At 50.5% G+C, this 25,346-nt stretch overlaps 1 protein-coding gene across 3 annotated transcripts in view; it reads left to right on the plus strand.

The window, feature by feature from the left end:
• The window catches only part of TNFRSF11A (TNF receptor superfamily member 11a), a 48,901-nt gene extending 36,323 nt beyond the window's left edge, over positions 1-12,578 (plus strand). For 2 of the 3 annotated variants that reach the window (XM_037156422.2, XM_037156424.2), the window contains exons 9-10: positions 503-1,250; positions 11,714-12,578. In XM_037156422.2, the coding sequence (XP_037012317.2) occupies positions 503-1,250; positions 11,714-12,015 (1,050 nt within the window). In that variant the 3' untranslated portion in view covers positions 12,016-12,578. The remainder of the gene's footprint in view (positions 1-502; positions 1,251-11,713) is intronic. The other variant, XM_037156423.2, reaches the window with a different exon arrangement.
• The last annotated feature ends 12,768 nt before the right edge of the window (positions 12,579-25,346 follow it).

Consider the following 25,346-nt stretch of genomic DNA (forward strand, 5'->3'; position numbering starts at 1 on the left):
ATCGTCTCCTCTCCCGCAGTAGGAATCTGCTCCCTATTGTACTCACCGTCTTTACTGATTGGCTCAATTCCCAAGTACATAGAAAGTGGTTTTAGAATTACTAGGCCCTACCACAGCAAAAAAACAAAGCTGCTAACTACAGTTCAGTATCTGTTTAGAGTTTGTTGGGTTTTGTTTTGTTTTTTTAAACTTAGATTGAGAGTTCGTAGTCAAAATTCTGGGTGGTGAAGTTATTTGGGTAGACTCTTGCCCTTGCGTCCATGTGAACGGGCTATTCATGTGAACTGCAGTTAGATGCCTTCGTTCCTGGTTGTAGTCCGTCTTAGGGGGCCTCCCCACTCTGTCATTTAAAAATAACACCACGTGCTATGCAGCGAGTGAACCAGCTGGTCTTCTTATGGTTGGAAGTCCGCGCCATGCACACGGTTTTCCGGTGTGTGGCCCGCAGAGCCAGGTTCTGGTAGCCGGGAACTGACGCCGCTGCCCCCCGAATTTCCACCAGCAGGCGTCCTCCGGCAGCAGCTTGGCCAGCCCTCCCGTGGAGGCCTGTAGTCGGCGCGATCGCTGCGAGGGCGTCCTCCTGCTGACGCTGGAGGAGAAGATGTGCCCCGAAGACCTGTGCTGTCCCGACAGGGAAGCGTGTGTGGGCGGAGGCCCCTGTGCCAGCGCGGAAGACGCCACGCTGCTCACCTTGGTGAGCGAGACGGAGGGGGACCTCGTCAAGCAGGTTCCCACGGAAGACGAGTACGTGGACAGGCCCTCCCAGACCCCGGACTCTTCGCTGTCCCTCGCTCAGCCTGGGAGCAGACGCGCACCCCCTTTCTCAGAGCCGCTGGAGGTCGGGGAGAACGACAGCCTGAGCCAGTGCCTCACCGGGGCAGAGAGCCTGGCGGACTCTGAAACCTGCCGCTTGGCCGAGGCCCCGGGCAGGACCGACTGGATGCCCTTGTCCTGCGAAAAGTACTTGCAGAAAGAAGTGGAGGGCGCCAACTGTCCCCACTGGGCGGCCTCCAGCTCGGCCGATGGCTGCCCGGGCTGCGGGAACCCCCCTGGAGAGGACCCAGAGCCCCTTCTGGGGTCCCCTCAAACTGGACCCTTGCCCCAGTGCGCCTATGGCGTGGGCCTGCCGCCCGAAGAAGCCGCGGACGAGGAAGAGGCCACAGGCCAGCCTGGCGATGGGCCTGACCTCAGGCCTCCCAGCTCCAGCAGGGGCAGCCCTGGCCCCTCCAGTGACCAGCCACCTGCATCTGGTAAGTGACTCTCTTGGTCTCTCCCTTCCTGTTCGTGGTGCAGTTTGGGGGGAGGTGGCCACAGGCTATTTAGGGAAAGTGCAGCTAATGTGGGAAATACTCAGCTTGGGCGTTTTCTCCAGCCAAGCCTCTTTATAGGATGCATTACCATTCAGTCAAAAGGTTGGGTTTATGGGTTGTACCCACTGCCCTGTGACTTTTTCCTCTACCCCTGGGGCTGTCCCTTTTGTGCTTCCGGCCTCTTGTGATGGAATTAGACCTCAAAGGTCTGACCCCTGAAGACAAAAGTCGACAGTGACCTCAGGACCGGCTGACATCTACACATGCCCTCAGATTTCCTCAGGTTTCTAGGAGTGATTTCTAGGCGTTTTTAATTTTTTTTGGTGTGTGTGTGTGTGTGTGTGTTTAATTTATTTAGCTTCAGAAGGGAAGGGAAGGAGAGAAAGAGAGAAATATCAATATATGGTTACTTCTGGTGCATCCTCTGCTGGGAACTGGCCTGCAACCCAGGCATGTGCCCTGATGTGGAATTGAACCGCGATCTTTTGGTTCGCAGGCCCGTGCTCAATCTACTGAGCTACATCAGCCAGGGCTGTTGTGTGTTTTTTAAAAGCAACCTAGGCCTCCAACTACCCTCCCCCACACCCCTCCCCAGGAAAGCTCTTACACATTTCAGGAGAACAAACAAAAGGGTTTCATTAATCTTTCATTAGTATCTGTCAAGAGTGGCTTGCTGGTCCGACACCAAGTCAATGATGTGGACAAGTGTCCTTTAACACTCTCCGAGAGCAGGTCCTTCCATGACCACTGCGAGTGATGTACTTACAGCCGCTGGAGGCTGAGATTACAGTCACAAATTGTCATGGCGTTTTACTGCTACACCACCTTTTGAGCACAAACAGCCCAGCAATTATTATATTACAACTTTTGGGGGGCAGGGTACACCACCCTGTCTTTTCACGTAGTTACAAGGAACTGGGCAGCTGGTGATGAGGGCTTCCCCTGGCCCACCGTGGGTGTGTGGGGGGCGTGGTATGGAGGGTCAAGAGACCCCTGAGAATTTTCTGGAAGCTATAGACTCTCCAGAAAAATGAATATATGGATCTACCCCATAGAAGGGGCTTCCCAGAACTCTCCGACTCTCTCCCCACCCAGCCTAAAAATCTCATCCATGGCCCAGCTTTACTCTGGGATGTGTTTCTTTTTCTTTCCTGCCCTTTATTTACTACAAGCGGTACTGACGACTGGTCTGTGAATTATCTCATCACCCTGGGAGGCGGAGCCCTGCCCTGGATACAGAGGCGCCTGCCTTTTGCTGACAAGGGCTCCAGGCTGATTTGGTAGAACCGTGTACTTGAATGTGTTTCCTAAGCTTTGTGGTTTTGCTACGACTACACACACTCACAGATGTGTGAATTCTGTAATAGCGATTCTTAGTCAGACCCGGCAGAGGAGGTATTTCTGTCTGGGGCTATTTTTCAAAGAACTGATGTGTCATTTTTCCTTCAGAACACCTCAGCATTATTTTAAAGAGTGGAAGGAATTTCCTTGAGTAAAAGTTTAGCTCTGTTGTTCTGTTTCTTTTGAGCATTGACTTTTCTTCCCATCGGTTGTAGAGACACGCAGAACACTATTTTAGGGGGCCAAGGGGTGTGGGGAGGCAGCAGCTCCATGTGGCAGAGGCCACATCTCAGTGACACTGCCAGGGTCGGACCGGTTCATCAACTGGTGACACCAGGAAGCTGACGTTGGCCACTGTGGGAAAATCACTGGCCATTCCTAAGAGTGTTAGCCATGTTCAAGGAGATTTTTTTATTTCTTGGGGTCACGAAACCAGAAGCCAGATCTGCGCTGTCCCTTGATGTGAAGCGTTAAAACAGTGCCCACGTCCAGTCTCCCTGGTCTTTCGCTTCTCCAGCTCCAAACACCCAGGCACGGAGTGAAGGGAAACAAGACGTGTGCCAGCAGCTCAGTGGTGTTAATTTGCAAAGAGTTTACCTTGCTTTTTCTGTCCCATCTGGCTCTTAGCCATGCAAAAACGTCCACCGAGATCCTGCCTGCGGAGGCCAGCAAGCGGGCCAAGTTCATCTTTGCCTGAGAAGCAGCAGCAGCCAGGCCGATTTGGGGAGCTGTCCCCACCATGCGTCACTTCGATGCGTGAACGGGCCTCTGCTTTCTGGTCGGAGTGGCGCGTTCTCATTATTGCTTTTCTTTTTTTAAGATGGTCATAATTTATGTTCTATAAAATGTGTGAAAGAGGATGAACTTGGGGGCCTAATCCTATGTGACCTTCTAAAAGCCACTGTGCTTTCAGGACTTGAAGTGGCTTTTTTTATGGGCGTTGGGTTTTTCTGTGTGGGTATTTTAAAAACTTACAACCAAGTGAAGTGGTTTCTAGAGAAATGACAGTGACTTGTCACTTACTCAGTTAGGGAAGAGCACCTTCTTTGCACCCAGCATGCTTTTGAGGATCGTGGTTCTTCCTTCCATGGGCTCTATAAGGCTGTCCTTTAAAAATAATGCCCAAGGTCAAGGTTATGTTAGCACTGCTGTAACTCTTATTAAAGGCCAGTGAGAATTATTAGCAAAGGCCGATGGAAGGGGAAAACATACTTTTGTTTAGGTCACACATGTTTAGGTTAGCATGTCTTACAGTTACGTGCTACATTATTAGCCTTTTGCCGTGGTGATGGTTACCTTGGTGATGGTTACCTTGGTGACAAGCCCTTTTGCCTGGAATTCAGAGAATTGTCACTATATCTAGAAAATTATTTCCTGTCAAAGAAAAAGCAACTTAAAATTAATGTGTCTAGTGTTGGCCTGTGGCTTGCTTTTGGCTCCTGAAACCGGTAGTTGGTTCAGCCACTCCTAGGCTGGAGAGAATTGTTTATCTACAGGGCCCTCCAACGATTCTTAAGGAACACCAGCTACGTACTTGTTTTGCTACCAAATCTGTATTGAGGGTCCAATGAGCCACGGAGACTTGGAAAAGCTTGAGGAACAAGTAGGGTTGAGGTCAGGGGAGGGACAACACAGACAGAATTAATAATTTGAGGAGACGAAGCCTTCCGCTGCCCGCCTCTCCCTAGCCCCTGGTTTGTTCACCAGCTCACCCACCCACGTCTCAGCCAGTGCCCGCCCCTTTTGGCAGGAGCAGCTCTCACTGTCCCCACATTGTCCCCCTTTCCAGAGCATGCACTTCTCCCTGTCCGTCAAGTCCCAGCTCAAATGCTACTTCCGACACCGGGGATGGCAGGCATGCTGCCGTGTGGCCCCGTCCCCTTCAGCTCCGGGCAGCCCTTCACAATTGGTCCTGGAGCCTTTCTCCCCAAGCCTGGCACCCTCGCACCTTTATCAATAACCCTCCTCCCAGTAGCCACAAGCAATCAAAGGAATTGCCACGACCATCGCCACTCCTGGTCTTTCTCGTCTCCCCCAAGGTGGCTTGGTCACCGTCTGTTGAGAGTAAGTGTCCCTAAGTGCACTCATCCATTTCACGCAGTCAGCCAGTCACGAAAAACTGGAGAAACACAACCAGGGCTCCCAGCTTGTTCCCTAACTCCCCCTCCGCTTCCCACTTCCTCAGTCCGTTCTGTGGAGCGAGGGACCCCCTATAGGGGATGGAAGGGCTGGTGCTGGCTGTCCTGGGCATAGAGGACACAGAGACCCAAGTGGCACAGGTTCAAGGCCGATGCCAGGCAGCCAAGGACACTGGGGATGGCGGGCACATGCCCGGCCTCCACACGTCCCCCACCTGAAGTCTCCCATCCCAAGGTCCCACCCTCTCTTGAAGCGACTATTTTTGACCATCCATTTCCATCCTCAAAGGGCAGATAAAGATTTTCCTACCTCCGTTTTCTTCCCTTTTCTCCCCCCCACCCCACAAGTGCCGGACGGTCCTCTCTTTCGTCTCTCTCCTGTTGGAGTGCTGCCAACTAACTTGTGTTTCACTTGTAGCTCAGTATTATAAGGGCTCGCTGATTCCACACATTCAACATATTTTATAATTTGGCCATTTGGTAATAATGTTGAGCATTTGTTGATGCTAAAAGTCAATGCACTGTTTCAAAATATGTGAAAACTCGGTCCACTGCATGCTCTGGTTGATTCAGTCCTGCTTGCCTCCTCCCTGTTCTAATGGGTCTCATCTTGGAAGGGTGTCAGGCATGTGCTACTGTAAGTCCGTTTTTAGCATGATCCTGAATGCAACTATTAAATCCTGCTGCTCTTCCCTTACCATCCTACACCCCGCTGCTCCCAGGCACCTAAAACAGAGCTTGCATTTCCGCTGAAAGGAAAATCACATGACAAGCATATGGATTAAGTACAAAAGTGGTTTCTAAGAAATTCCGGGAGCTCCCAGCATAGCCCAGGCGGTTGGAGCGGATCCATGTATATTTTTAGTTCTCTTCATTGGGAGAATGTCTGAATGACGGTTGGGTGGGTTTACGTGCTCTAGTTCTTGTGATTTAATATTCATGCACCGTGCATTTTCAACCACATGATCAGCTTTGGAGGAGTGTGCATTCCCTGGCTGAGAAATGAAACTTCTGTCGGGGATGGGGTTCTTAAAAATGAAGCTGCTTCTTTCTGCCAGAGAGAGAGGCTCCTTGGAGCCCCTGTGAAGCCGGGGCCCACCTTCTGCTCGCACAGGGCCACTTTCTTCAGCCCTTGTTTCTGGGGAATTTAATGCTGGTTTTCGCTTTCCCCAGTTACCTTAAAAGCCGCCCTAGTTTTCACTTTCAGTACCCGAAAATTCTTCTCGTTAAGTCACATTAATATTCAAGTGAAGCCAATGAACCCATTTTGAGGGTTACAAACTGTTCAGAATTTCTAATTGAGGAAAGATCCTCAGGCCCTGCTGGCTCCCAAATCACTCTTTAGGTCGTCTTCAGGCAGGGTTCGATCTGTTGCCTGGTGACCATTGTGATGTGCTGCTTATCTGCCCTGGGGCCCAAAACCATGGCCCCCTCCCCTTCAACCACCTCCAGCGATCCTGGTGCCGTGGGATCCCTGTGCGGTGTGGACTCTTCCGTGTGCCACGGAGTCGGTAAGGGCTAACACAGGTCTGCGAGAGCTGGCCAGTCTGCTGAGCGAGGGGCGGTGCCCAGGCCAGGCCCAGAAGGTTCCATGGGAGAGGCCACCAGGGTCTGAGCAGTTGGTGACCCCTCCCTTGGCCTCGGAGTCCCCCCTCCTCCACAGTTGTCTCAGAAAGTTACTGTTTTGCTCCCATTGATTCTTCTCTGTGGAAAGCTCTTTCACACGGCTCCAACCTTATGTTTTTTGCAAGTGAACTGAAGTTAAAGTAAGTGCCTTGCAGGGGAAGTAAGGGAGGAGCAGGGAGGGGCCCTTGCTGGGCTTGTATTCCTAGAGGCCCGTGGACTAACCACCTCAGGCCTTGGTGAGGGATCTTGAATAAGCCTCATCCACACCATCTGTCCCTTTTACATTCCCCCCTTACCAGCTACCAGCAAGGGAGGAGTCCCCCCTAACAGGACATTCTGGGGTTCCCTTGGGGCCCTGTGTAAACTGCAGAAACCCCAGGCCCTGCAGCACCCACCTGTCTACCTGGTCACACAGCTTGCTGGCATGGTGACTAAATGACGGGCCACCCAGGGTATTGCCTTCTGGGGGCAGCTTGCATAACCCTGTAAAATCCTTCTTTTCTGAAAGGTGGGTGGCACATTTTAAGACATTATTTCTTGTAAGCAAGGACAACTCAGGACCGGGTTATCACAGGATCAGGGTGTGACCACTCATTCTAAACCGACCTACCCCCGAGCCACATTCAACTCACAGCAGATTGGCCGACAAGACACGAGATCGTGGGCTTTGGTGCAGAATTATATAGACGAGTGTTCAAACCAGAGACAGAAGGATGAATTGTTCCTGCCAAGAAAGTAAAGGTTGGTTAGATTTCTAGAGGAAAGTGCCCTTTCGGCCTTCAACACGTATCCAGAGCCCCAAACAAGGCGGGATGGAAAGAGAATGTTACGGCTCAGTCCCTCTCCCACACCTCGGCCTCCTCGGGAGTGCAAGGGCACCAATGCTGTCTGGGGGCAGCAATTAGTGCCGTCACACCTGGGACTAGTTCTTTGCTGTTTCCCAAGTACTTTAAAAATCCATCATCTCATTTGACCCTCAAGCTGTCCTGCCAGGTGTCCACACGGCCATTTATTTCTCCATTTAACCTTCATCGGATTCCTTCTCGTGGGCCCGCGCCCTGCCGGGCTAGCAGGGCTCCAAGATTGACACTCATTTCCGAGAGGAGCAGACGGAGGCCCAGAGAGTGGGGAGGTGGTTTGTCCCACATTCCACGGCCAGTGGGGACCGAGTAGGGACGAGACCGAAGTGCTTTGGGACTGCTGCGCCTCCTCGGTCCCCTGCCCCACCTCACCACCCTGTACTCAGCCAACCACCAAATCTTCCAGCCCTTTGATCACCAGGCCTGCACCTTCTGCTCTCCGGGGACCCCAGCACCGGGGCGACACTGATGTCATTAGGTTCCTTGCACACGAATCAGCCAGCCCGGCCTGAAGGAGGTGCTCGGTGAGTCCTGGGTCGCAGTGGTGTTTCTGCCACTGTTATTACTAGTTCAGAAGAACGTGGGTGGGTCCACACTCTCCTTGCCCTCTGTAAGCAAGCTGACCAAAGCCCACGGCAGGCACCCTGGGTACTCACACTGAAGGGGTCACCCAGGAATGCCCAGACCCTTCTGCTCCCGCCTGGTGAGCGGCCATGCTTACTAAACCCCAGTCCTGAGCGTGTGAGCTGAGCCTGTGCTAACACAAAGCCTTCCCCGTCACACCCACTGGTAAAAAGTGAGGGGGGCAGGCATGCAAATTGGTTCCCTGAAAATTGTTAAATACTTCAGGACAATTCAAAAAGGAGTCTCTAACCATCTCTGCTACTGGGGTTGAAGAGCATGAGACGACATGAAGGTTTGAGGGAATGAAACTCTTGGAGGACCCTGTATTTACACTGCTTGGCCGCAGCTTAGTTCTCATTCCACTTGAAAAAAAAACCCAAAAGTAGACATCGTAGGCAAAGAATTAAAAGTGTAATCGGTACACTCAGTAGACCTTTTTTCAGGCCTTAGTTCTCCATCAGAAACTTGGTGTTGACAGTTTTACGGCAAATGACAGGTGGCTCGAACATCAGGGACACATGTCATAGGATCTGTGTTTTAAGGACACGGGTGGATAGCCCCTGCAGCTCGGCGTTCTTCTGAATGGCTCTTTATCAGAGGAGAACATCAGGTTGGCTGGCACTTCTGCAATGTTGAAACCTGTCCGCATTAGAAGACGTTCCCCCCGAAAGGACTGACGCTAACCCAGAGCTTCAGCAGGGGGAAGCCCAGAGCGATACTCCTAAGAGCTGCCTGCCGTCAGGCCAGGCCACCTACTTCCCAGAGCCCGGTGAAAACTGAAAACAGCAGGCCCCTCGTGCGGAGTTAGTAAGAATTTCCAGATGAACACAGCATATTAGAGCAAGTGCGGGGCCCTTCTGGTGCAAGGCCCTGTGTGCCTACACAGCTCGCTCGCCCACGGGGGTGACTCTGCTGCCACTTAGGGTTACTAGCAAATCGGAGCGTTTAAAAGAAGTCCGGTCTGTACCGGTTTACTACTCTCATAAAAAGTCAGCTGGATGGAATGGCCTTGGACTTGATGAGATTATTTGAGAAGCTCATACTCTTTCTAGGTAAATTTTCTTTACATCCTAATCATCAGGAATGTTGGAGGCCTTGTTTTTATCCTTTTCCCCCCCATGCCCCACCCAAGGATAATATTCTTGATCCAATCTGTGGATCAAAGGATTCTGAAATGTTCAAATACATCCCTAAGGCAAAGGGTTGAGTTCCATTGGGGGTGGGGGGAAGAAAACAAGAGCATAGAGCCAGCCTGTAGGATGTACCAAAGATACTGTTTGCCAGGAGGCAGTGGCCTGGCATGACATTCTTATGGTGAAAAATGTAACACAGAATCTCAATATGCAAGACGATAAAAACGTGGTAAAAACAGGAGTTTTTACCTGAGTCCAGACACACTGAAGATGCCGACCAGGAAGGTCAACAACAGTGGATTTGCGGTGGTGACCTGTTGGAAAGTAAAGTTACGAATGATGGCGAACTCACAGGCAGCGAGACATCAACGGATAAATCTCAGTGGGAAGAGGACGAAGAAGAGATGAGATTAACGAAGGTCAACCACACAGTGGCTAAGGCTGGAGAACAGCAGAGCCAGCGGTCAAGGGCATCTTCATAATGAAAAACTAGAGGAGCCGAACTGTGAAATACGTATGTCTAAGCAACTGAAAATTACTGGTCTCGTTACACAAACCTGGTAGATTTTCACTGAGACTAGAATGTCTATGGCACATGCATGTTTTTGGTTTCTCATTTTGTGTCCTCTGTTAACTCACTAGTGATCCCTGAACCAGGGGGTCTTCAGTGTTACCCACTCAGTCTGCCTCTGCTCCAGAAGCCCCTGTCACAGGCCTGGGCAGGAGTTTCTGGGTTACTTGAAAAGTCATTTATAAGTTCCTGTCTTAACCATCTTTTTAAATTAGGAACTTAGAACGTACTAGTATAGGGCCATATGTATTGGGTGATTATAGCTTCTGGAGCCTTTATCCCCATAACCATGCCTCCTTAACTCCCAGTTTCTGCTTCTTATTGTGGAAAGAGAAGTTACAGGCATTTACAGAACAAACTGGCCTGCAAAGTTCTGGGATTTTAATGTTTCTTGTTGTGTTTTCTTTTTTCAGCGCTTGCCTTGCCCACACCCCCACACCAGTTCAGCAGTTTGTGGATGTATTCTTTTGTTTTGTGTTGAGTGATTCACATTTCATTGGACTGTCTCATGAGTTCAACTGGTGAAAACATACTTGAGAACTAACGTGGTAACTTGTGGGAGCAGAAAGGCATAGACATGCTAGAGAGCATACCCCAGCTTAGAGTTCACCGTATGTCATGAGCCCGGTCGGTCTGTTGTAGAGGGAATGGAAAGCGTGGTTCCATCTGGCTGGTTGGTGAAAGGAAATACTCACTGGCCTCCCCCCGTGTGGCTTGGGGGGTTATTAGGCAAATAAGTCCCCCCACTACCCATCTTGGAATATACCCCATACAACTACCTCAGGAAGCAATAGGTGAGTCACACATCTTCCCGGGTGACTTTCAATGTGTTGCCCACCTTTGGAATCCCTGCGTTTTCCTGGGCGACTCTGCGTCAGCCCCGACTTCTCCGCAGGTAATCCTCCGGGTGAAGCGAAGGCTTCCCAAAGGAATATTCTGTATGCCGTCTGTGTTTTAGACCATCCAAGACATGTCTTCCAAGTCTGGAGAGGAGCTCTTCATGCGGAGTGGTGACAGGGACAGTTTTATTCGTGTAAATTATTAGTAAGCTTTGTCACAAGAGAGCAGACCAAGGATGAGGACGTTTGTGGCCGGGAGCCACACTGATGTCCGCCCCCTGGCCAGACAAAGGTTCTGTTCGTGATCCTGAGTGTTGGGGGTACTTCTGCATCTGCTTGGTCTGTGGCCTTTATTTCCAGTTTCCCTGTGGGACAGTTGTCCAGCACCAGTCTATAAAATAGAAGAATAATTAGAGGTAGCAGGTTTCCTAGCATTTGCTGAACTTCCTATTTGTTTTCCAACTAATTGAATACTGGTTAAGTCCAGTCACCCACGGAGAAGCGATGATAGAAAACCCCTGGGGACAGAACACTCCTTGGGGTTCAGAAGGAAAGAGTGATTTATAGGATTGATTTTTTTTTTCCATTTTAGTCTTCTGAATCTCTCCCTCCTCCCTCCCTCTCTCTCTCCTTTCAGAGTTGAAACAAGTAATGTTAAGGAAGGAAATTGGTTAACCTTTGCTAAACACCGAGCCCAGGTGTGCCCCCTCGAGGCAGGGCTGAGCTTTTAGGGACCTCCTGGGAAGGTGGGAGTCCTAAAGGCACCCAGGGTGACAGAGGCCTCAGGTGTGAGATTGGTCCGAGAGGAGGCTGGGCGGAGGGGGGCCACAGGGTCCTGACAGGCCACACCCTTCCTTCCAGCCTCTACCCCCCGTCCTGATACGTAGGACCACAGCTGGGCCATTGGCTGTCCTGCCCATGGGTCACACGTGGGCATACGCTCAGAGCATCTTCTCTGTGACTCTACAGTCCTGGGTGCTCCTAGAGTCTCATGTGGCCAATGACAAAATCTGAGCAGGGCCCATCACCTGGCTGGTCTCCTCTTGTCTTCTCCCCTCTCTTCTCTCTTGATCTCTTGTCTTCTCTCTCCCACCCTTCTTTTCTGGCCGAGCCCCAGCCAGGCCTGGGAAGAGGACCGAGGGAAGAGCCCCTGGGTGTGCCGGACCCCTCGCGCCTCCAGTCCATGGGAAACTTCCATCTCACAAGACCCAGTTCTCACCAGGAGTGGATGACTCACCTTCTGTGTGTTCTCTCTTCCTCTCCCCCCATAGGGAATGTGACTGGAAACAGTAACTCCACGTTTATTTCCAGTGGGCAGGTGATGAATTTCAAGGGCGACATCATCGTGGTCTACGTCAGTCAGAACTCCCAGGAGGGCCCAACAGGGTCCGGCGGCCCAGGGGAGCCAGTGGGCCACCCGGTGCAAGAGGAGAGCTCACCCTGCTGTGACTCCTTCGCGGGGCTCGGGCCCCGCTTCCCAGACACCTGCGGCATTCCGGAGCCGGACAAGGCCTCGCGGCCGGTGCAGGAGCAGGGCAAGGCCGAGGCCTGTGTGCCCGGGGCACAGTGCTGAGCGCCCAGGACCCCGCCCCCCCCATGGCTCTCTGTGGCCCTCGGATCCAGGATGCTACCGGACCAGCCTTGACTTCCTGGCCATCAGCCCACGGTCCACGCCCATGCACCGGGGGCCACGTACCCACCTGGCAGTGAGGCCACGTGGGCCGTGAGCACCTGCACCTGGACGGGGCCCAGATCGGCGCCCTCACGCTGCTCCATTCGGTACATCTGCCTCTACTGGCGGGCAGTCTCCACCTACCGAGCTCTGTAGAACTGTGGGCTTTTTAAAAGCGTAAATGTCAGCGCCACTCTGACATCCAGTCTCATATCGGCTAATGCCTCAGGTCCACGCTACTCCACTGGGTTGCTCCAGTCTTGGCCCCTTGTTCGGTTTTTCTCCCTCCCACCTCCCACGACCGGTTCCCCAGTGGTGGTCTACCTCCCGACACCTGGCTGTGGGGTGGTCCTGTTCTCTCGGGGGCCGTGGGGGGCTGTGTTCCCTCCTGCGTGTGCCCATTTCACTTCCCCACCTAACATTTTCCGTGCTCTACACACACACACACACACACTTTTTTTTTTTTTTTTTTTTTTACCATTTAAGGGTTTTTCGTGAATTATCCCAAGGGTGATGGTTTTTACATATCATCTGTTGCAGCCCCTTCTCACGAGCAGATAGGTAATGGCTGAAGGGGTGGAGGAGGTCGGTGTGTAAGCACTTCGGGGAAAAGGCTAGAAATGTGAAGCCCGCAGGGAGGCTCGGGGACAAGTGGAGAGACTTTCTGTGTCCCCATTTTTCTAAAAGAAGGAAAGAGGAAAACCCCGTTTCCCCCTCTGAATGTTTTTATGCTGCTGTGCGTCCTTGGGCGGAGCTGAGTGGTGGCGTGTGTCCCCCTCCCCTGCACTGCCCCCTAATGGTCATCCCCGGGGCGGGCGGATTTGCCAGCCAGCAGAGACAGCCGGGCCCTTCAGTAAAGGAAAAGCTCATGGCTGCCATGTGTCGTTCGAACTCCTGATGTCCCTGGGGGAGGTGTGGGAAATGAACAGGGCTTGTGGACGGCCTGCACGCAGAGGGAAAAGAAGGAGTTCAAGTCAAAAAAAAAGGGAAGTTCAAGAGAGAAAGAACAAAGCTGAAACGTTAATATGCATTTTCTTTCTCCGCATGAGAGCAGCCTACATGAGTTTAGGCCGCAGGCCCCGTCTTCCTCCTAAATAATCATGCTCCTGCCATTTAGCCTCGTAGAAGTAGAAAACATTCCACTCTCTTCAATGCATTTAACTTAAAGACCAAATCCTCCTGTTGTGGACTGAAGAAAATTTGTCACGTGAGTGCTTTTCTCTGAGCGCCAGGCCTCTCGTGAGGGGACACACAGTGAGTCTCCCAGGCAGAGAGAAGTTACCTGGGTCGTTCCCTCTGTTGTGGTTGGTGAGCCTTTGTTCTCCTCAAATACTAGAGAAAAGTTACAGGTCCTAAAATTAATTTTGCAGGCCTGGTAGGTTTTCAGGGTGCTAACGGTGCTCACTGTCCCCCCGCCCCCGCCACTGGCCAAAAATGCCCAGCCGAGGGGAGTGGCCATCGATCCCCAGTTTGTCCCGACGGGTTGCATTCTCCTGGACACGCTGCAGTAGTAGCCATCAGTCACCGTGTTTTAACGGGGACTCGGAGGGTGGCTTCATAATTTATGGGGGTCCTTAGCTGACATTAAAAAAATGGCCAGAAATAACAGCATTGCCAGGGTGATCAGTCAGTGAGAATTTACTGTCTGCCCTGCCCTTTTGGTTCACATTTATTATGCAAAGAGATGTTATAAGAATGGAAGAAGCCATCATACCTTTTGAGGTGGGACGTCTGAAACAGAGTCGGGTGCACGCAGCAGAATGCTGAGCTGAAACCCCGAGTTTGCACGGAGGCTGTCGTCACCTCGCTGATCCGGCTTTACGTGTGTGTCTGTGCTTTCAGTCTCCTTCCTGTAAACGGCACTCGTGGTCATTTTTGGCACGCTCCCTGCCCGGAGATAACCAAAGATGAGCTCCTTACAAAGAGGGTGCCCGGCACATCATCTGCTTCCAGAAAAGGCAGTAGTTGTCTTCTTCCCACACCGGCCCTACTCATTCCGTACTGACCCAGAGACTCTGAGTGACAGGACACAGACAGCAGTCACAGGTCTGGATGTGTGTGCCACAGAGGAGCGTGTGGCCAATGGAAACAGAATGACACGAAGACAACGATGGAGCTTTTTTGGGGGGATGCGATCAAGAAGGTTTGATGGTGAAAGACTGTGTTTCGTGGGTTGCTTAGATAGGGCCCTTTGGAAAACCGCGAGCCGTCTCGTGTCTGTGATGCACTGTGGTGTCAATTGTCAGTTGTATCCGGTCTCACTGGTGGAGCCCTGGACACCAGAGTTGGGACGGAACGTGGCTTGCTTGTGTTGGTGACATATCTGCTGTTGATCTCATAAGAAATTTTTTTTAAAACATAGAGTTGAAAGGGAAATGGAATCCTACCCAATAGTTCCTACCCATGTTTAACTCAACCACCAGAAGAAGGAAATGTCCATTTGTTTCTTGACCTGTAAGTGCAAAGAGCAATTTGAATGTCCTGTACTAGACCCTTCTGATGCGGTGCAGGAGAAAGGGCTCTTGCTGTGAAATAAACCATTGGAAACGTGATGGCTTAAAATGTTGCTGTTTATTCACTTCACAGGTCTGGATTGGCTCGGCTTGGTTGCTTCCTCAGGCCTGGGTCAGCCCAGTGGGCTTGCTCTCCTGTGCAGACTGCAGGCTGGCTGGGGGCTGGCCGGGCCGGACTGAGTCCTCTCCACGTGGACCTTTGTCCTCCCAGCAGACTAGCCTGTTCTTGCACAGACCATGGTGGCAGGGCGCCAAGAGAGCAAGCAAAACGTGCTAGGGTTTTGAGGCCTAGGCTCATCGTCCTAGCGATGAGCTAGGACTGACACCTCGTCCCTCTGCCACATTCTCTGGGCCAAAGTAAGATTGGGCAGCCCAAGGGCAGCCTGGATTCAAGGGGTGGGGACTCAGAGCCCCACCTCTTTAGAGAGAGGGGAAGGGAGGGAGGAAGAGAGGCAGAGAAACATTGATGTGAAAGAGAAACATCGATCAGCTGCCTCAGCCGAACCCACAAGCTAGGCATCTGCCCCAGCTAGGAATTGACCTAATGACCTTTCACTTTGCAAGATGACAACCACCCGCTGAGCCACACTGGTCAGAGCCAGAGCCCCACCTCTTGATGGGAAAAGTTGCACAGTGACATTGGGACAGGGGGTGGGCACAGGAGGGAAAGGGTGGGGCCCTTTTTGCCACCTGTCTAGCACAGGTGCAGTTCAGAAGAAAATGGTGCAGGGAAGAGGTGCCCAGGAGCAGTGGAGGGGCCTCTGCTAAGTGCCCCCTTCCCTGGCAATGCAGAGCACGGTGGGTTCCAGCAACCGAGAGGCACCACGCTCATGTCTAAGCATTGAAATTTCTCCCAAAACCAAGGACACATGGTTGGGGAACCGGTGGCACAGCACTGCGGCGCCCCCCCCCCCCCTGGCAATCACTGAAAATTGACTGTATTTGTAGAATCGAGGAGACTGATGAGATAGATACTTTGGGTAGAGGAACCTGTCTCATAAATGAAGGATGTTGTTTGCTGTTCATGTTGATTCAATGGGCAAACTCCATGTGGTCAGGTGCTGGGCAAAAGGGTGCACTTGGGCAGAGGCTCTGTCTCTGGTGGGAGAGGTGGACTTCTGCAGTGTCTCTGGTGGCACCTGTCTCCCCTTGGCTGTCCGCTCTGCGGGACTGTGGGAAACGCGTCACACAAACCACGGCTGGAGCCGGGACAAAGCCTTCAAAGCCCTAACGTTCGGTTGGTGAGTTGCTGTTTTTTATTGATTGTGCTTTTGATGCCTGGACCCTGAGCATCCCTGAGAAAGGAGACAAAGATGGCTGAGGGTCCTGGGGGGTCTAGAGATGTCCTGGAGAACTGAGAAGGGCTGTGGGCATTGCTCTGCTTCAGGGCACCAGGCGAGACGGCTTCCAAGGGTTTATCTGTGGAATTCCTGACCCCGCAAGGCTGTGCTTTGAGCAGACTACCTTGAAACTACTGAAGCCTCGCCAAAAAGAGGTAGGTGCCTGCAGTGGGGCTCTGGCGGGGCCAGCAGCGGGCACAGATGTGTCAGGTGGTGTCCCTGAAGCCAGGCCCATGGGTGCCAAAGGCTACAGATGCAGGAAACCCTGGACCGACACTCCCACATCACCGGATGTCTCTCTCCATTTGGGAAGGAGAATATATTAGTCACCAGCTCAAAAAAGCGGCATGAGTGGCCCAAGCCCTTTTTGGTGGGGCCTGGGGCCCAGCGAAAGCCTTCTCTGTGATGCGGGCTCTTGATTTCTCACGGGCAGAAACAAGGCTACGTGGCCAATAAAGTCACGAGGAAAACCACATGCTTATAGTGAGACTCTCATGCTGCCTTAATTTAGGCAGAGGCAGTAAAACATCTTACCCTAAAATGGAAAAGAAAAGTTATATTTACTGGCTTCTATGGCCCTTTTATTTCAATGGCACAGTAACAATGAAAGGAAAACACATAATTAAAGCTCTTGGAAGAGCTTTTTCTAAATACTTTATCAGTGGGAGAGTACACATAATTTCCTTCATATCTAGTAAGAGCCTTTTTGGGTGTGCAGTTTTACTGTGCGTTTTAACGCAGATATGTCTGTTGTTGTGTGACCACCACCACCACTAAGATCAGACTATTTTCAGCACCCCAGATTTCCCATTTTTGTTTTGTAGTCATTCCCCTCCCTGCTCTGCCCAGCCGCTGGCAACAGCTATCTATTCCCCGTCCTCACTATAGTTTTGCCTTTTCCAAAACGTTGTGTGAATGGAATCGTTCAGCTGATGGCCATTTGAGATTGGCTTCTTCCAGCGTAATGCCCTGGAGATCCATGCAAGTTTTTGGGAAGTGAGGAGTTAGCTCATTTTTACTGCTGCATAGTATTCCATCGTGAGCCTGTTTATCAGCTCACTGACATTGAATGCTTTCCAGCTTGGGTGATTACAAATAAAACTGCTCTAAACACTTGTGTGGATGTGTGTTTTCATTCCTCTTAAGAGGGAGATTGTGGGGACATATGCAAAATATGTAACTCCAAGAGAAACCGCAAAGTTGTTTTCCAAAGTGACTGTACCATTTTGCATTCCCATCTGCAATGAATAAGAACTCCAGTCATTCCATATCCTTGCTAGCATTTGGTATTGTCAACTGTTTCATTTTAGCCATTCTAACAGATGTATAGTATCTCATTTTAATATGCAGTGCATTACTGAGCATCTTTTTGTATGATTATTTGGCCATCTGTATCTCTTACTTGGTGAACTGTGTGTTCAAATCTTTTGCCCATTTTTTAATTGGTGTTTTTTTTTCTTACTACATTTTGAAAGTTCTTTATATATTCTGCATATAAAAATGTATAGGTGTTTAGAGTCTTGCTATTTCAGTGATAAAGAAGCCATGAGGAAATACATATTTAAAGCTTCTGGAGCATTCTGTAAGTATTTACTACTATCACTGAAAAATTAAGATATAAATTTTCATTTCTTAAAAATTAAGTCTCAGGAGTTCTATACCAGTAACAGACCACTGTTCGTAGGTTGCATGGGTCAGTCCCATCATTGACCGAGGGAGGCCACTGATGTAAAACAAGGCTGTTGAGGACAGTCAGGCCTGCGGGCAGCGATGTGTCCATGGGGACCCCCAGACTGCTGGTGTCTGCCGACGAGTGCAAACTCAGTGAGGATGATGACATCATCAGAGGACATTTTTTTCTCTTCCGGTTTAGGCCGTTTTGGTCGCGACTCAAGAAAAGATACATTTTTTCTAGTTGGAAGCCATGATATGAAGCACCCACCACTTAATGTTCTGCTCTAAAGAAAGTTCGGGCGGGGAGTGGACTATTTAAATAAGCATCCTTTGTGTGCCCTCCTTCCTGTTGAAAATACAGTTTTCATGAAGCAGAGCTGGCTATGGCTCAGAAGGTACAGGAGAAACAGAGCGGTAATTTCCGATGATGTAGCATTTAGCCATAAAAAAAAGGAAATCCTGCCGTCTGTAAAACACGGATGGACCTTGAGGGCGTTGTCTGAAGCGATGAGTGGAAACCTACTTGTGTGAAATCAGACAGAGGATGACAAACACTGTATGATCTCACTTATATGTAGAATCTAAAAAAGCCAAACTCGTAGAAACAGTAGCTTGGTGGTTGCCGGGCTGGGGAAAAGCTGGCCACCGGGGGCACACTCCTAGTTACGAGAGGAGCATGTTCCGGAGACCGGGTGTGTGGCATGGCGTCTGCGGTTCACAACGCTGTGTGATACACTTGAAAGTTCTAAGGTCGTACCTGTTAAACGTTCTCACCACACACAAAAGTAATCATGTCACATAATGCAGCTGTTAGCTAACCTGACTGTGGTGATCATTTTGTAATACCTTATGTGTATCAACTCATCACGCTGTGCACCCTAAACGTATAGAATATGTCAATTGTATCTCAGTGAATCTGGGGGTAAATAGTTCCCAAGGATACAAAGAAAGAAACCTTGGGCCTTGCAAGAGTCCAGATGTCAGAACTGGGGTGAGCTGTGACGGCAGAGCCAGCGACCCTGACCTCTGACCAGGACCTGGCCTGATGCTGAGCTGTCATTTGTCACTGAGCTTGGGCCTCTCACAATGCCAGCAGCCTCTGCCCTTGGCCTTCAATTCCTGTTGTAAATAAACCCACTGTGGCTGCCTGCAGGGAAGGAGCAATCACAGCCATCAGTGACAATTCTATCACAGGAAGAAGCCAAGAATGGGAGTTTCACTCCAGCTAAAGAAAGAGCCTCAGTTCCTACCAGCTAGTTAACACGCTGGCAAGCAGCTACCATTTTTTGACGCAGCCTGCAAAGGGATTTACACATATGTTATCCCAGGTAATCATCACAGCAAACCCATTGGGTGGCTGTTGTTATCTTTACAGAAGAGGAAATTGGGGCGGAGAGATTAATGAGCAAAACTAGCGTGTAGGGTTCGCACCCGAGCTCCAAAGTTTGCGGTCCTGCCCCGTCACAGTGCCTTCCTGGAGGACCGGTCACGTCTGGGTGCCTGCTTCCTCTTCCCTTCTGTTTTCAGCTATAGCAATGTGATGCTGAACCCAAGTTCAGCTGATGTGGGTGGAGGAAGTCAGTGATGGGAATATTTTTTAAATTACTCCAAGCCTTTTTTATTATGATCAGACTTAGTGTCCCAAATTCAATAGTGAACCCCAAAACTTTGCATTAGACTCTTTCCGTCCTAAGCACACAGTCTGTTGGTCCTATGCCCCCAAAGAGCTTCTGTTCTATGAATAAGATGGTTCTGGTTATCCTTTGCAGCACCTGGGCCAAGTGCAGGTTCAGGTGCAATGGCAGAAGGAGCAGCAGCCCCCCTCAGGGGAGCTGACGGGAGTCTGTCCAGTGTTGCAGCCGCTGGCTGTGTTCCTCTGGACCTGTGTCGGTGGCTGTACATTCATTACAGGACTCATTATAAATAACGAAGCAGCCATCGTGACATGAATGAGAGCTCTTTCAAGTCAAGCAACCAGGCACAAAGCCAGCAGTTTCTGGACATGTCATGTCCAGGCATTCAGGGATGGCAGGGGCGATGAACAGTGGGCATGGGATGGAGGACATTTTCCAGGAGGGACGGTGGTGGCCACTGTTCTTCAAGACCCTCCACTCAGTCACAGGCCCTGTCAACTGAGCACATCTGTCTCTTGCCCAGACAGGCACCTAAAACACAGCCTCTGGGCTAGTTATGCAAAGAACGAAGAACCAGCTCACCTTCCTGCACTTGTGTGCACCAACCATGTTCATGAAAGCGCACTCAGCATCAGCATGATCATTAGGGAGTCAGAAAATGATGGGGTTTTTTTTATCAGTCTCACTGCATCAGTATCATTCACAGGCACCTTTCCTTGGCCTGCGGTTCTGTGGATTCTCACGCACGTAGTCAGGTAGCCACCTTGACACTTGGCACCTGCACCGTTCCCATCGGTGCAGGAGTTTCCTCCTGTTCCTTCCCACCTCCTCCCCTGAGTCCCAGCCCCCAGCGACCGCTGACCCTGTTCTCCATCCCTCCAGCTTTGCCTCTTCCACAGTCCAGGGGTTCCCCTGCTGTGCAGCCTTGAGGGTCTGGGCTCTTTCACTTAGCGCAGTGTTTGTTGTTGGGTGAATCAGCGTCTGTTCCTTTATATGCTGCATAGCAGCCTTTTGCCTGCCTATACTGTCATTTGTTTATCACCACGTGAGCAGCCTTTGGGACATTTCCAGTTTGGGAAGTTGCAAAGTGATTATACATAGAACCGCTATAACCCTTCTCCTACAGGTTTTTGGGTGGACGTGGCTTTATGCTGGATGGTATGGTCAGTGTGTGTTTACACAATGACAGTGTGTGAGAGAGCCCCCTACCCCTTCCTCACCAGCAGTTGGTATTGTCCACAAACTGACTCTAAAAACACTTGAAAATAGTTGCTAAGGTCGCACAGAGTTTGTTTCATTTTCTAAAAGCAAGGCTTCCATAAGCTTTAGCTCTATCCAGAGAGGTTCCTAATGAGACACAGGACTCTTCTGGGTAATTGCACTCTTAAATTACAGCTTCTGCCTTCTTATTATTTAATTAAAACTTTTATAACCAACAACCTTGGAACCTGAGCTGTAAGTAAGATAGCAATTGGTCCTGTGTTCAGGGGGTATTTTTAAACACTGAAATGAGGTTATATTTTCTTTAAAAGGAAGCTTTCAACTTCCTTCTTGCTGTTTTGAAAAGAATGTGAAGATTCCCGCATTCTGGGGAAAACCGAAACTGTAATTAGAACAATGGCAACCTTGGAGTGTTCTCATTTCTCTTGCAGGAAATGGCGCTTTTTTTTTTTTTTTTAAACTAGCCATCTGTAGATACACAGATTATCTACTTCCAGAATTATGCACGACCAGTTTAGAATACTGAGTTGCTCCAATTTGCCTCTGATTCCCTTCGCTGCTTAGGTCAACTGATTTTTCTCCCCGCCGTCAGTCCAGGCCTGCTACAAACTAATGTGAACCGATAAGCATTAGTCCAAACGGAACATAAATAGAGAATTCTGTCATTGAAATAATTGTATGAACCGGTATTAAGATAAATACAGCTTTAAGTAGTCACCGTCTTTGGAGAATGGAACTGGTGGGTCTCCCTCATTACCCTAGGAAACCATAAATAAAGTGCGTGTGTGTGGGCCCCAAGGTGATTGGCAAGAGGCGGCTGAGAGGCACCTGGGTGGGAATCTCCCTCCCTCCCTCCCTGGCCCATTTTTCCGCAGCCCTTCACAAGCCAAAGGAACATTATTTGTAAACTCAGCCCTTCACAGATAGAACATCAGGGTTCCTGTGGGGATTCGAGCTGATGGTTCCTGAAAGAATCACTGAATGTCTGCATTACCAGGTAGACGAGGGTCCTGGTTCACTTTCACTAGAATGGCTTCTAGAAGCGTCTCTTGCGGTCTTTGGGCCAATGGTCAGTCCGGTCCTGATGCTGAACTGCAAACAACAAATACGTCTGTAGTATTTGTGTGACCCAAATGGGGCATGGGACACACAGGTACTAAAAAGTGTTCCTTGTTGATCTGCCGTGCAAATCTAACTGGACACCCTGTATTTGTATCTGCTGAACCTAGCAGCGCAGGCCCACGTGCGTACTTCCTGGTCACGCGATGGAGTGGACAGCATCTTGCCGGTTATTCCTCCTCATTAGATCACTGCGGAAGGATTTCTCCTCGTTGAGTTTTGGGTGGTGCAGGGAGGAGGAAGGACTCCAGGGAAGGTTCTGTGTGTGAGTCCAATTTGTGCGGGAAGACCGCGGGCATTTCCTTCCAGGGTCTCTGGACAGTGAGCGGGGCTGGAAAATGCCAGACCGGCCGGGTCGGTGTCCACAAGGCCCATGTGTCTCATTTCAAACTTTCCAAAGCCTGTTATTACGGAGCCCTTGCCCCTGCGCTGCTCAGAGGACAGGTGACTAGGAAATGCTGCAGACAGCACATCAGGTCACAGAAACTCTTGGGGAAGCCCAGGAAGGACTGCTGTTGACTTTCTGGACAAAGACATGGTCCATCTCTCTGAAGACATGATTTGGAGCCCCTGCCTGCGGAATGAATGGAAGCCCAGTCCTTTCTCAGGTTCCCTTCTGAGACGCCTTCTAGAACCCTCCATTCCCGGTTTACATATTCGTCTTCATTTTGGGGACCCCAGCATGGAGTTGAAACAACAGTGCTCAGGTGCGAGCCCCGAGTTTACAGGGTCTATAAATTCTTCGAGAAGCTGGCTCCCTGGGCTAGACTTGCTCCATTTACATGTCCCCTCTTGCCACTTCGTCACCTGCCTGCCCAGGGTGCCAGGCTCTCTCGTATTGACTTGCCATGCATAGGCACTCGCCTGAGGCTCCAGTCCCCTCTTCCAGGAGAGAAGAGACAGCGTCCTCTCTCCTGGCCCCGTTAGTGGTGTGCTGGCAGACATCTCACACTGGCTGGTGGGAGCCGAGTCTGTGTGTTGGCACCTCCCGTGTGTGAATGCTCCCACCGTGGCCGACTTCAGTCCGCCGGCCGTGGTGTCATTAAATGGGAGTTGGACACGAAGGGGCAGGAGCAGGCCCTCTACAAAATTCCCACCCACCAGCACGCAGGTTTCAAGGACACAGATAACAAAGCAGCAATATAATTATGAAGTGATGAGCTCTAGTATTTATTAACTTTGTGTTTAATATAATGTGTTTAATTGTAAGTCTACAGAACTTAATTTTTAATGATGGCCCTGTTTGTCAGCCAGCTTGCAAAATTGCTGAGAATGTTTACAACCATCGATGGCAAGTCCCTCCAGCCAGCTCCAGCTTCGGGTACCATCCCCTCCAACTTCAGCCTGGATCCAGAGAGTACCACTTATAACTCCCAATCCCCACCCAAGAAAAGGAATGCGCTTGAGACCATTTGGTCCTACCCAGAATCCAGGGCCAACAGCTTCCCCCAGAAACACTCTGCAGATTAGTAGAGACAAAACTTCGTGTTACTAGAGAAGCCCCTTTACCTTGAGCTGCCTTGTTTTGGAACAAGATATTTGCTTTACTTCCAGTATACATAAGGACAATCAGTGTATTTCCCCCAAAGCAAAAGAAGCGTCTGCTCCCAACAAGAATGTGTACCCTCCAGCTGGAAGCCAGCACAGCGGAGAACCGCTGAAGCTTTGGAATTTGGGGAGTCATTTCTCCCCCAAGATTTCAAGGACTTCAGGACCAAACCTTAGCTGCGTCTCCAAGTCTCTCACTCAAGCACTCCTTTCCTCAGTGAGACCTCTGGCAGGTGTTGTGGGTGGAATTGTTCCCCCACCCCCCAAATATGCTGAATTCCTAACCCCTGGTACCTATACATGGCTCCTTATTTTAAGGTCTTATCTTCCTATTGGGGACTGTCCTGCTTGGAAGAACCTAGAAGCCTGCCCAGGAACAAACAGTCCCCTCTACCGAATGACCCTCCCATTTGCTCCGTCCTGACTCTAATTGATCCTGGTTGTGACCCAATCAAACATGAACTCACCTCTACTCCAAAGGTTGGTCAGTAACCACGGCAGCCCTCCTTCCCAGCTAAATCACCGCCCTGATGGGGCCTGAGTGTTCCAGAAGTCTCAGGCATGGAAGTGGTTTATACCTTGGCAACTCTTAACTCAGTTGATTTTTCCCTCCTAGCAGGTGTTATATAAGTACTTGATCATTGACAATATTCTCAGTCTGCTCAAATGTTTATACCACATTAAAGGAGGTGGGTAGAGAAGTGATATCATTACTGCCAGCTGATTTTACTAATTGCTCAAGCCTGACATGGTCGGCGAAAGGAGGGGCGAGGTCCATTCCGTGCACGTGGGGTGCTGCTTTGGCTGGTGCCTGGACAGAGCTCCCCCTTCATACTCCCAGGCTGCAAGCAGAGGACATTCACAGGTAAGCATTCCCCTTAGTTGGGAGAAGTTTACATCCTACATCTATGCAAATCGGGCTTTGTTTTGTCTTCCAAGAGTGACATTTTATATTTCTAAGGGATAGGAAAAATACCCTCTACTTTTCTCATAAAGACTCCCAGCAGTCATGTGGTAAAGGCAAGCGTATCAGTTCCCGTTGCTGATGTAACAAATGAGCACAAACGTAGCCTCTTACAGAACAAATGGGTTCTCTTACAGTTCAGCGGGAGAGGTCAGTCTCCCTGGGCTAGAACCTAGGTGTCGGCAGCTCCTCCCGAGGCTCCCAGAGGACGTCTGTGGCCTTCTCAGTTTCCAGACGCCGACACGTTCCTTGGCTCTGGGCCTTCCGTCGCCCAAAGCCAGCAACCTCGCTGTTCCCACCTCTGCTGCTGCCGCGTGTCCTCCTCTGACTGTCCCTCTTCCCTCTGTTACTTCTGAGGACCTTTGTGGCTGCCCTGAGCCCACTGGGTAGTCCAGGGTGCTCTCCCCACTTTAGATCCTTAATCACCACTGCACAGTCCTCGTGCCGGGTGAGGTAATATGTTTACATGTTCCAGGGATTAGCACGGGGAAACTCTGGCCCAGCGTTTGCCGTTACGGCAGAGGTCAGCCAGCTCCTGTACACCTGCTTGCCTCTCGTGCCTGCGTTTGGCACGCACGCCTTTGTGCCCTGACTCAGGCCTCTCAATGCACAGAGAACACACATGGCAACGAGAGCCATCTGTCTTCCCTTTGGGAATGCTGGAAAATGTGAAATTCCCCAAATGGCAAGTTGGAAGGTTATTTCACAATGGATGGGCCGACCCTCTCGGTGTATTTTCTCAACTGTGGTCCTCCACCGCCGCCTCTGCCCAAATCTCCTCATCACCACCCTGACCCTATTTCCGACTGTTAATTTAAGTTTGTAAAGCACACTGGCAGCTTCCTGCACGAGATGATGGGGAGTCACTCAGGTCTGGCTGGCACGTGCTGTCCTGTCAGTCCCGTGCTGGGAATATCCAGCTGTCATCTTTCGGGAAATTCTAGGTGTCTGAGCAACATGTTCGAAGAGTTCCATCTTCAAGGGAAAAGAGGCCCAGAAACAGCTGCCCTGAGGCCCCTCCAGGAGCTGCCTGGGCAGGAACAATGTCTCTGGTTCACTAACCAAAATGCATTTCACGAAGGAACCAATCGAATAGTCCACAGTTGTGTCTTAGGAGAGGAGGGTGTGTCCCCTGCTCCGGAGATCACCTGGGGAAGGCAACTTCTGTATCCCGGGGACTTTAGTAGGGGTCCTTGACATAGGCAGACACAGGAAAAAA

The sequence above is a fragment of the Artibeus jamaicensis genome, unplaced genomic scaffold (assembly GCF_021234435.1).
Source record: "Artibeus jamaicensis isolate MK-2021 breed Jamaican fruit bat unplaced genomic scaffold, CSHL_Jam_final contig_354, whole genome shotgun sequence".
NCBI classification, from domain to species: domain Eukaryota; kingdom Metazoa; phylum Chordata; class Mammalia; order Chiroptera; family Phyllostomidae; genus Artibeus; species Artibeus jamaicensis.